The sequence below is a fragment of the Lagenorhynchus albirostris genome, chromosome 3, assembly GCF_949774975.1.
Source record: "Lagenorhynchus albirostris chromosome 3, mLagAlb1.1, whole genome shotgun sequence".
Taxonomy (NCBI): domain Eukaryota; kingdom Metazoa; phylum Chordata; class Mammalia; order Artiodactyla; family Delphinidae; genus Lagenorhynchus; species Lagenorhynchus albirostris.
The window spans coordinates 27,988,337-28,001,143 of record NC_083097.1 but is presented as its reverse complement, the minus strand read 5'-3'; the positions used below and the strand labels follow the sequence as shown (position 1 = coordinate 28,001,143).

The 12,807-nt window shown below is 44.5% G+C and overlaps 1 protein-coding gene across 1 annotated transcript in view; it reads left to right on the top strand.

The window, feature by feature from the left end:
• Nucleotides 1-2,678: 2,678 nt before the first annotated feature.
• The window catches only part of ADAMTS12 (ADAM metallopeptidase with thrombospondin type 1 motif 12), a 387,137-nt gene continuing 377,008 nt past the window's right edge, over nucleotides 2,679-12,807 (top strand). The window contains exon 1 of the mRNA XM_060146935.1: nucleotides 2,679-2,945. Within this exon, the coding sequence (XP_060002918.1) occupies nucleotides 2,819-2,945 (127 nt within the window). The 5' untranslated portion in view covers nucleotides 2,679-2,818. The remainder of the gene's footprint in view (nucleotides 2,946-12,807) is intronic.

The window sequence follows — 12,807 nt, the reverse complement described above, 5'->3', positions numbered from 1 at the left end:
GAAGATTAAATAAAGTAATGCAGACACAGGGCAATGCCCAGTAAATAGTCAGCATGTAGTAAATGTTTGCTGTTCCTACCTCTTATTTAACAGTTGGATTTTACATGTATTTGTAGTTTTTCTTCAATGGTAGCATATTTGCATCAGCCATGGGATATTTTGGAGACTATGCACTGCTTCACAGCTGTGCTCTATATAGAGGACATATCAGGAAAGGCAGTTGGCTTTTTTATTGCTACCAACCTTGGTCACCAAAAGGATTTGTTTCCTTTTCCCACTGAGCAGAGGAAAAGTTGAGCAGGATTAATTCTTCCCTCTACCCTGAGTTAACACCAGGCTTTGGAGGAATTTTATAAATTCTGGAGAGAGTAAGAGGAACTCAGTCTTGGAATAATAGCAGGATGTATATATGTGCTGAGCCATGTTGCAAACCTGCTGAAATTGGAGACGTGAATTGGTAGTTGCACCAGTAGGTGCAATTATGTGAGTCGCTTCCACAGTACTTGGAAAAAAAAAAAAAGCAGAGAAAAGACCCTGAAAAAGAATATATATATATGTATAACTGAATCACTCTGCTGTACACTTGAAACAAACACAACATTGTAAATCAACTAGACTTCAATTTAAAAAAAAAAATGGGGCTTCCCTGGTGGCACAGTGGTTGAGAGTCCACCTGCCAATGCAGGGGACGCGGGTTCGTGCCCCGGTCCGGGAGGATCCCACATGTCGCAGAGCGGCTGGGCCCGTGAGCCATGGCCGCTGGGGCTGCACGTCTGGAGCCTGTGCTCCGCAAAGGGAGAGGCCGCAACAGTGAGAGCCCCGCGTACAGCGAAAAAAAAAAAAAAAGAAAAAAGAAGAAGAAACAGAAGGAGGAAGAAGAAGAGTAGGAGAAGGGCAACGGGGAGGGGAAGAGGAGAAGAGGGAAAGAAACAAAGAGTTCTAGCCCAAAGTGGTTCTTCAGTGCCTTTGCAACTGCCCTACTGTTGGGTCTTCATGACATTTCACTAGACATGCCTGTCTTCTCTGTATCCCCTTTGGACTCAAGCTATGCTCTTCTTCCCTAATATTTATGTAACAGGACAAGAGGCTCAGAGCAGTTCTATGACTGGCCTATGACAGCACAATATAACCTGTAATGTATGGCAAAGAGGATAAGGTTGCAGATGGAATTAAGGTTGCTAATCAGCTGACTATAAGATTAAAAGATTGAGCTGGATAATTTGGGTGGATCTAACATAATCACAAGGGTCCTTATAAATGGAAAAGGGAAGAAAAAGGGATAGTGTCAGGATGATGCGACTAAGAGACCCAACTGGCCCTTACTGGCTTTGAAAATGGCGGAAGGAAAGGAAAGGGCCTCGGGAAAGGAATGCAGCTGGGCTAATGCCTTGATTTAGCCTAGGGAGACCCGTCTTAGACTTCTGACCACCAGCACTGGAAGATACTAAATCTGTGTTGTTTTGAGTCACCAAACTTTTGGGAATTTGTAATGGCAGTAACAGGAGTCTTATACCTACCCCTTGAAATGTCGTGGTGTGTATGTATCCAGTCTGAAGTCCTTCAAACTACCCGCCCCAGGCTTGTGAGGACCACCTTGTACTTGGATCACTGTTTGACTTGGCCGCACTGGCCATGGGCAAGGTTGGATGAGTTGGTACCCTGCCCCCCTCCTCTCACTGAGCACAGATGGATGGCTGGAAGCCATGGAGAACCAATATGGGGCCAAATTCCTCCTGAATGGAATAAGGAGGCCCGTTTCAGCCCAGAGGTGAAAACCTTGGCTGGATTATCCCAGGAAGTTCTCAGGATGCCTGACAAGCACCCTAGTTTGCAGCATTAGCTCGTTGAGGTAAAGCTTGAGCCCCTGAATGGTTTCCCCTTCCGAGGACAGCCTGTGCAGGTGAACTGGAGAAATACCATGACACCTTCTTGGGCTGACTTACTTCCTCTGCTCTCCGGGTTTCCTTTTGGGTGAGTGGAGGTAGGCTTAGGAAATTAGAAAAGCACTAGAGAGACCTGCAGACTCAGAGTGGCTCATGGTCCTGTGGTCCTATGCATAGCCTCATGGTACAGATGAAGGGACTTGTCCACGGTTGAACTAGCATTTGAACAGACCATTTCCCTTTGTGTGACTTGGCAAAGAGAAAAATTGCATGTTACTTTTTCAAATGAAAGCCCTAGCCGGGCCTGGAAGAGAATCACAGAGACCGTCTGAGGAGCCTTGCTAGAGCAATGGTGGGAAAAGTTCGGGAACTGGGAAAGGCCGGAAAGGGGGCAGCACTGAGCTGAGGAGGGTCAGGGAGTGGGGTCCTCTCTGCCCCATCCCTGCGCTCAACATTTTCCGCCTGTATGAGGGGCTGGCCTGGGGGGGCCTCTCACTCGGAGTCCCGCCCAGGGTGACTCTTCCCGGGGCTCCCCTATTTGGCCGGCTTGGCCGGGCTCTGGGCGGGGCCGGCGGAGCGCGGGGGTGGGAGTCCCGGAGGAAGATGCGCGGAGCTGTCTGCGAGGAGGCCTGGCGCCCAAGGCAGAGGGGTGGGGATCGGGGGTGGGCTGCGCCCTCCCGCTCTGACCCATTCCGCACCCCACGGAAAGCAGACGCTGTCAGCTGAATCACTCCACTTTCGGGAGGAGGGAGGGGACGGAAAGGTAACTAGCCCCTTTCTGCTTAAAAGAGCAAAGGGAGATCGTGGGCAGCCTTGCAGCTTCCCCCTCCCCACTCCTGGACCATGCACCCCTGCATCTTCTTGCTCGGCCACAGGCGAGGACTTGATTTCTTGAGCTAAAACTTGTTGACTTTTCTCTCCGCAACAACTGAACCATGCCATGTGCACAGAGGAGCTGGCTAGCAAAGCTCTCCGTGGTGGCTCAGCTCCTAAACTTGGGGGCCCTTTGCTATGGGAGACAACCTCAGCCGGGCCCTGTGCTCTTCCCGGACAGGAGGCAAGGTTAGTGGCTTTTCTTTATTTCCTTTGAAAACCGCAGGGGTAAGACGCGAGCAAAGTTGGTTGCTCTCTTTTCCCTTCCCCCACTCGGCTGAGCTCCGCAAAGACGTTTGGCTGAGTTGCGAGGAAATCTGGGCTGGGAGCATCTTGCATTTCAGTGCTGAAGGTGTAGATTCCTTACTTTTTACCGAAAGGCGAGGATCCACATCTCTTTTACACTGAGGATGCTGCAGTGAAGACTCTAGAGGTAGCTCGGAACCACCCCCAACTGTCTCTTTTGTCTCTTCTGAATGCTGCACTGTTTCAATCCCTACTTTTCAGATGCTGAAAACGGAAAATGATTTTTTTTAAAAAGTTCCAACTGTCCACTGGCAGTCATTGCCATGTTTTTAGTTAGTTTGAAACTTCTGGTGAGGTAAGGGGAAATGTGATTCCAACCCCCCCTGCTGAGTGAGCTTGGCTGTGTTTTCCTGGAAAGATTTAGGGCTGTGTTGTAAAAATAACAGACCTTTTAGAGAAAATTTCCTACCATAGGGGCGCACCTTTCCCTGTCCTGTCTTGCTGGTCACAGCTGGCTGCTTCTCTTTCAGAATTTCATGGAACTCTACAATGCTATAGAAAGCATTGGAGGAGTTGTGATGGAAAATTTGTTATTATTATTATTGTTGTTGTTGTTATTATTATATATTTTTAAAACCTAACACCCTGAGCAGGATGGTATTGTTGCCTCTGTTTTTTTTATTGGACTTGCAAGGGTCAGACACACTTTCCTGTTTGGTGAGGAGTTCGTTGGACTTCTGAGGGGAAACAGTCATGGCAGCAGCAATGACCTGCGTGGCTGGAGTGTGTCCCATGTGCCAGGACTGCTAAGGCACTCTGGTGTGTCAGCCTCTTGACCACTGACAACAGCTGCCTGGGGTGCAGGGACCACTGTTACCATCCCTGCTTTACACCCATAGAAGCTGAAGCTTGGGGACTTTACGGGCTTAGCTATGGTGGAGTGAGGTTTTAAACCCAGGTAGCCACACTCCAGAGGTTGGCTTCTTACAAGCAAGCAGCATTGTCCTAGAACAATAATAGGGACAACACACTCACACACACACACACACACACACACACACACACACTCAGCACGGGGTTAGCATCCATTAAGTCCTCTGTCTGCTGACAGTGCTCAAGTCTCGGGAAGCTTCCATAGCCTCCTGACCCCCTTTAATGCCCAAGACCACTTGGGTGGCAAACATCACCAGCCTGACCTTGTTGAGGGTTTCTGCCTACGTTGCAAAGTTCAAATACTGCTGGAGACCTCATTTGTTGCTCACTTCCAGAGCCATCAGAAGCAGGTCCCTTTGCTTTCCTGGGAAGCCAGAACGAGCAAACCCTGGGGTGAGATGTCAGTCAGCCAGCACTTGCTTGTGTAAACGGTCCAGATACGATCTCCCACCCCCAAGTTTAAAATAGCGTTTGTTGTTCTTTGAAAAACAGCCCTTTTGTGAAAAGTCTCTCTTTTGCTGGCAGCACAAACAAAGCCTGCAAGCACTTCCCAGGGCATTTGGAGATGATTTGGTTCAAAGACACGCATTCTCCTGGGTTGGTTTTCAGCTCTGCTTGTTCCACATCTTTGTAAGCAAATTCAGCTTAGTGTGGGACAGACTCCACTGGGACTTGCTTTCTCCTCTCCAAAAAGTGAGAGATGGTTGTCTTTCCCGGTCACCTTTAGGGTTATGGGCTGAGAGGAGTTGATACCGAAAAATAGTTGTACAGTACTCTGAGCTTATTAGTGATGCACAGATATATAGATTTAAAAAATAATTTCCAAAAAAATTTTCAGATTTTAATTAAAGACCTAAAATGTAAGACCTGAAACCATTGAAATCCTAGAAGAGAACATAGGCAGAACACTCTTTGACATAAGACGTAGAAATATTTTTTTGGAACTGTCTCCTAAGGCAAAAGAAACAAAAGCAGAAGTAAATAAATGGGACCTGATTAAACTTAAAAGCTTTTGCACAGCAAAGGAAACCATCAACAAAATGAAAAGACAACCGATTGAATGGGAGAAAATATTTGCAAATGATATAACCAATAAGGGGTTAAGATAAAAAAATATATGTATATATACACACATATATATATGTATAAAACTCAATATCAAAAAAACCAAACAACCCAATCAAAAAATGGGCAGAAGACCTGAATATACATTTTTCCAAAGAAGGTATAGAGATGGGCAACAGGCACATGAAAAGATGCTCAACATCAATAATCATCAGAGAAATGCAAATCAAAACCACGATGAGATATCACCTCACACCTTTCAGAATGGCTATCATCAAAAAGTCAACAAGTAATAAATGTTGGTGAGGATGTGGAGAAAATGGAACCTTTGTGCACTGTTGGTGGGAATGTAAATTTGTACAGCTACGATGGAAAACAGTATGGAGCATCCTCAAAAAGCTAAAAATAGAACTACCATGTGATCCAGGAATTCCACTGCTGGGAAAATATTGGAAGAAAATGAAAACACTAATTCAAAAAGATACATGCACACCAGTGTTCATAGCAGCACTATTTACAACAGCCAAGGTATGGAAGCAATCTAAGTGTCCATCAATAGGTGAATGGATAAAGATGTGGTATATATATACAATGGAATACTACTCAGCCATAAAAAAGAATGAAATTCTGCCATTTGCAACAATGTGGATGGACCTAGAGGGTATTATGCTTAGTGAAATAAGTCAGAGAAAGACAGATATTATATGATATCACTTGTATGTGGGATCTAAAAAATAAAACGAATGAATGTAACAAAACAGAAATAGATTCACAAATATAGAGAATGGACTAGTGGTTACCAGTGGCGGAGGGAGGGGTAGGTTTAAGATAGAGGTAGCGGGTTAAGAGATACAAATTACTATGTATAAAATAAATAAGCTACAAGAGTATATTGTACAGCACAGGGAAATATAGCTATTATTTTGTAATAACTTCAAATAAATAAATAAAATTAAACTAGAAAAAAATTCAGATTTTTAAAAGTCTTTTCATCAAAATATTTGTTCTCAATCAACTCACCAGTGGATTTACAAGTAATCCCCATTTGGTTCAAAAGAGAAATTTCTGAGCAGATTTCCATGTAGAACTAAGAGAGAGAGAGGGAGAGAAGTGAGAGAATGAGAATAAGAATGAGGGCAAGCTAGTTAGAGAAGGAAATTCTTTTTTTTTAATTTAATTTTATTGAAGTATAGTTGATTTACAATGTTGTGTTAATTTCTGCTATACAGCAAGTTGATTCAGTTATACATATGTATACATTCTTTTTCATATTCTTTTCCATTATGGTTTATGACAGGATATTGAATACAGTTCCCTGTGCTATACAGTAGGACCTTGTTGTTTATCCATTCTCTATATAATAGTTTGCATCTGCTAATCCCAAACTCCCAATCCATCCCTCCCCCAACCCTTTGACAACAAGTCTATGCTCTATGGCTGTGAGTCTGTTTCTGTTTTGTAGATAAGTTCATTTGTGTCATATTTTAGATTCCACATATAAGTGATATCATATGGTACTTGTCTTTGTCTTTCTGACTTACTTCATTTAGTGTGATAATCGCTAGCTCTATCCATATTGCTGCAAATGGCATTATTCCATTGTTTTTGATGGCTAAGTAATATTCCATTGTATATATGTAACACATCTTCTTTATCCATTCAACTGTCGATGGACATTTAGGTGTTTCCATGTCTTGGCTATTGTGAATAGTGCTTCTATGAATATAGGGGTGCATGTATCTTTTCAAATTAGAGTTTCATCTGGATATTTGCCCAGGAGTGGCATTGCTGGATCATACGGCAACTCTATTTTTAGTTTTTTGAGGAACTTCCATACTGTTTTCCATAGTGGCTGCACCAATTTACATTCCCACCAACAGTGTAGGAGGGTTCCCTTTTTCTCCACATCCTCTCCAGGATTTGTTATTTGTAGACTTTTTAATGATGGCCATTCTGTCCAGTGTGAGGTTGTACCTCATTGTAGTTTTGATTTGCGTTGAGAAGGAAATCCTTAAGGCTTCCAGGGAATAGGATGACCAGAGCTTTGCCTCCACATGACCTGCTTGCTGCTTCGTAATTAAGCAATCTCCCTAGACTTCCATTTCCACTCTGACAACATTTTTGAATTGCACCCAAATTCTGAACATTTAAACTTTCAAATTACTTCAGATGTCATGTCTGCCATCCTCCTTATTTTTGCAGATGAGGAATGAGAGGCCCAGCTGGTCCGTCAGTCAACATGCATTTACTGAGCACCTACTCACTGCCGTTCCAGCAGCGGCATCAAGGGAGTCACACAGGGTCCTGCAGTAGGAGGCCGACTCAGAACCTCCATGACTATTAAGGTTCCTTCTAGTTCTAAGGGGCAGGCAGAGTCTGGATTTTAGATCTAGGAAGGACCATGGAAATAAATCCAATCCTTTCTGGGACTAGAAACAGGTAGATTGGGCAATCTCTGCCCACTATTCTTTCCACATGTCTCAGTGGTAACATACACAATTGTGTGATGACCTCCACAAGGCTCCCAATGAAGTATCAGAACAATAGGAAGTATTAATCTTGCACACAACACGTGGCCTCTCTTCTATAGCTGACGATATCCCCTCAGGTTCGTTTTGCCCTGTACTGTTTACAAGTCACCGGTCACTTCCATGACCTCTTTTGCTGCTGACAACTCCATGAAGTTGAGAGGACCGGCACCTCATCCCATGTTAGAGACATGCTCCAGGTTGCACGGACTTGGATGGAACCGAGGGAGCGCTGCAGTGCGTTTCAAGACCAATGTCATAATCATGTATTTATGCCATTTGCAAAAAATAACTTCTGCAAGGAGGAAATCATTTCAGATCTTAATGTAAGAAGAGCCTTCACAGGGCTTCCCTGGTGTGCAGTAGTTAAGAATACGCCTGCCAATGCAGGGGACACGGGTTCGAGCCCTGGTCAGGGAAGATCCCACATGCCGCGGAGCAACTGTGCACCACAACTACTGAGACTGTGCTCTAGAGCCCGCAAGCCACAACTACTGAGCCCATGAGCCACAGCTACTGAGCCTGTGAGCCACATGGCCCCAGCCCTGTTGTCACCCTACCTTGATGTCTGGCTCTCAGTGGTTGCCCCTTGAGAAGCAGTGAGAGCAAAGGTTAGGAGGTTGGGCTCTGGGGTCAGATTGCCATAGCAGGAATCCTCACTCCTCTTTATTGTCTTTTTACAGAGGTGGGGATGAAGGCTAAGACAAGGGACACTTGTTAATCATATTCCAGATAATTGTGAGGATGACCAAGACCAAATTGGTATACTCTAAATGCCATCTTTGACCATAGAAATGGGAAAAATTAGGAGTTATTATTATTTCCTGATATCTTATTTCTCCATCCCTGTCATATCCCCTCTGAACTCTGCTTTCTGTTGGCCAGGACGATGGCTAGCTCATCTTCCAAACTAAACACCTACTGAGAGAAAGCCAAGATGAGTGCAACCTCTCCCCATCGCCTGGAGGTTACATGTACTTAAGGCCACAGAGATCTCTAGTAGCCAAGTTTCTATCTTTATTTATATGTATTTTTGGCTGCACCTCGCAGCTTGCAGGAATCTTAGTTCCCCGACCAGGGACTGAACCCTCGACAGTGAGAGTGCAGAGTCCTAACCCCTGGACTGCCAGGGAACTCCCCCAATTTTCTATCTTTACTATCAAGAGTAAGTAGCTAGTGTTTAGATAATGAGTGTTATCTGTCAAGCACCGTTCCAAATCTATTACATATATTACTACATTGAATTCTCACAACCACCCTAGGAGGGAATACTATTATTGTTATGCCCATTGTGTAGATGAGGCAGGTGCAGCTGGGCCACCCCCGGAAGCTACACTCTGTAAGTGGCCTCCTGTTTCCAGCCACACCTATTGGCAGATGTGGCTTAGCCGCTTCCTTTGCAGCAAAATCAAGAGGTGAAACTGGTCTTACCTCCCATTACTTCACCTGATAAAGAGGCAGTTATTTTCTCCATTTATTGCTGAGTGACTTGAGGCCTCTTAAAGAAGTCATGCAGTTCTTTTACTGTCAGATCATCATCCCCAGGGGCAGTGCTATTACCTCTCCTCTGCTATCCCCGCTGCCAAGTACAACTGCTTATGTACACAAAATGCAGTGGCCAAGAACATGATTTTGAAATAGGAAGCACAAGATTTTAATCCAAGTAACATTGCATGTTGGCTTTGTGACCTCTCTTACATTCTGTTTCTTTTTCTATGAAATGGGGATAGTAACTGAATCTGTGTCAGAGTCGTGGTGTGTATTAAATGAGGAGTATTGTAGCAAGTGTTCATTAAATGGTTACTATAATTATTATATGATTATACAACCAGCTTATACTGGCTCTCTTAAAAGCACATTAGATCAAAAGCAACTGGGTCAAAAGCTGTATATGTATTTGCTCTTTTATTCTTTGGGCAATAGGTGCTGGGGTTTAGGCAAGTTAGTCTTTCTTTTTATATTTAAATCATGTTTAATTCTTTGAGATGTATCTTCAGAGACAGGTCCTATAAGGCAGCGGTCTCCAACCTTTTTGGCACCAGGGACCGGTTTCGTGGAAGACGGTTTTTCCATGGACGGGTTGGGGGGTGTTTGTTCAAGCTGTAATGCGAGTGATGGAGGGAATGGTTCAGGAGGTAATGCAAGCAATGGGGGATGATGGGGAGAGGCAAATGAAGCTTTGCTCGCTGGCCCCCCTGCTCACCTCCTGCTGTGCGGCCCGGATCCTAACAGGCTGCGGACCAGCACAGGTCCATGGCCCGGGGGTTGGGGACCCCTGTTATAAGGGACATAAGAGCTTCTCTTGAGAGGAGCCAGCATCAGGACAGGACCACGTACAGGAGGTACCATTGTAGGATAATGGCTGTATTCAGTTGAATAAGACTTTTTCTGTCCCTTACTGCTCTCCACTGCTCCAACCCTGGAAGAGCCAGAGACATCACTGTGAATCATAGAAGAAAAGAGAAACATGAGGGAAATACTAGAGAAGCTGACTACATCCAACTTCAGCCAACCTGCCCATTCTCCGCTGAGGTCTGAACTCTGAAGGGCAGTGAAGCTCTAATACTAACGAGGTCCAGATATTCCTTGAGGAGCTGGCAGTACAGAGGCCTGAGTCAATTTGACTCCTAGTGTTGGTACATTAGCACTATTAATTTGTGTAAAACACCTTTCTTGTTTTGTTTATTTACGCATTTTGGTCCTCATTCTCCACTCCCATTCCTCTGCATAGAAAACCATTTTAATGGGTTCCATATGTATTTTTTTGTTCGAGTATGTACTGGCAAACTCTGTGTTATTGTTTTTGCATGTATTTTCCATGAATGTAAATGGCTCTGTATTAACTTGTTTTGCTTCTTATTTTTCACTGAGCATTGTTTTTAAGGTTTGTTCATGTTGCTTTGTGCTCTGTTGCTCTTAGTTGCTGCAGTCAGAAACAAGGATCTGGACTTTTAATAGTCTCTTAAAAATTGAGACTATTGGTTAGTACCTAAGAGTGAAAACTGTGCTCTGTCTCATATTTCCCTCTTTCTTTCTTTTATTGAAGTATAATTGACCTACAACACTCTGTTAGTTCCAGGTACACAACATAGTGATTTAATATTTCTATACATTTCAAAATGATCACTGGTAAGTCTAGTTACCACCTGTCACCATACAAAGATATGACAATATTATTATTACTATTTTAGATTTTAGCAAAAGAATTTATTTTTTTAAAATTTATTTAATTAATTTATTTATTTTTGGCTGTGTTGGGTCTTCATTACCGCACATGGGCTTTCTCTAGTTGTGACGAGCGGGGGCTACTCTTTGTTGCAGTGTGCGGGCTTCTCATTGCGGTGGCTTCTCTTGTTGCGGAGCACAGGCTCTAGGCGTGCAGTAGTTGTGGCTCAGTAGTTGTGGCTTACGGGCTCTAGAGCGTAGGCTCAGTAGTTGTGGCGCATGGACTTAGTTGCTCCACGGCATGTGGGATCTTCCCAGACCAGGGCTTGAACCCGTGTCCCCTGCATTGGCAGGCGGATTCTTAACCACTGTGCCACCAGGGGACCCCAGAAGAAGAATTTATTAAAGGGATCCTGGATTGCTCAAAGAAATGCCAGGAGAGCTGAGAGCCAAGTGTGGATGCTTTGCAGGAGGAACAAAGGTCAGAATATGGCTGCCTCTGCGGCTGCTGCCTCTGCCGTGTCCTAGACACTTCAGCTCGTGATGCTCATCCCCTGGGGCTAGATGCTGGGTGCTGCTTGCGAGCCCCAGCTCCTCCTTCATCTCGCGGCTGCTGCCATAATCCCTGCTTCTTAGTATCACTGCTTCTGGATTCAAAGTCAAGGCAGTGCCTCTGATGAATGAAGCGTGAGTGTACGGGTTGCTCCAGAGCTGCTAGACTGGTGAGGGACATGCTTCCTGCACTTGTATCTTCTCTCCTGGGAGGTGGGCTCTGTTCCCAAGACCCATGATGAGGACCTCCCTAAATGTGGTAAAGACGTTCAGATGCAAGGCAGCCGTAGGAACAACAAATGGTCATCTTTACATCTACTGTATGAATGATGCAGCTAGACCTGGTGGAGGATACAGAGGTGAATCACACCTAGAACTTGCCTTCAGAGGCCTTATAGACTTGGAATTCTCTTCCTTTCAACGTGTACATTTATTTGGCACCATAGTTTGCAAAGCCCTCTCATTGTCATTGTTTCATTATCTCCTCCCAACAGCCATGTAAGGTAGACAGAACTGATATTATCTCTATTTTATACTTGAAGAAGCTAAGAAGTTAGGTGATGAACCCAAGATCCCACTGCTTGTGAGTGGCAGAGTGGGAACTTGGCCTGTCCTTTGATTCCAGGCCCAATGTCAACCAGAAGTAAGACGTGATCACAAATATTTTGCTTCATTGATTCCTAGGCATGCGGTTTTCCCCCACATTTTTTTTATGTTAACAAAACAAGCCTTTATTTTTAACTTTTCATCACAGAAATTTTCAAATGTACACTAAGGAAAATAATATAATAAACTCCCATTACCCAGCACTTCAATAACTACAAATTATGGCTACTTTTGTTTCATCTATAATCCCCCCTCACTCCCACCTCCGCCCCCAGTATTTTATTTTATTTATTTATTTTTTATTTATTTATTTTAAAAAACTTATTTATTTTTGGCTGTGTTGGGTCTTCGTTGCTGTGCGTGGGATTTCTCTAGTTGCGGTGAGCAGGGGCTGCTCTTTGTTGCGGTGCGCAGGCTTCTCATTGCGGTGGCTTCTCGTTGCAGAGCACGGGCTCTAGGCACGTGGGCTTCAGTAGTTGTGGCACATGGGCTCAGTAGTTGTGGTTCGTGGGCTCTAGAGCGCAGGCTCAGTAGTTGTGGTGCATGGGCTTAGTTGCTCTGTGGCATGTGGGATCTTCCCGGACCAGGGCTTGAACCCCTGTCCCCTGCATTGGCAGACGGATTCTTAACCGCTGCGCCACCAGGGAAGCCCCACCCCCAGCATTTTAGAGCAAATAGGCTTCCTTAAAAGATAGGACTTTTAAACTTAGTGATTACACACTTCACATGTCTGTTTCTCTTTTATCACCTCACCAAGACACTAGATAGAGTATGGTGCCACTTTATGCAAAATTTTTTAATTGAGGTATAATTGATATATGACATTCCACTCAGGTGTACAACATAATGATTCAATATTTGTATACAGGACTTCCCTGGTGGCGCAGTGGTTGCGAGTCCACCTGCAGGGGACACGGGTTCGTGCCCTGGTCCGGGAAGATCCCACGTGCCATGGT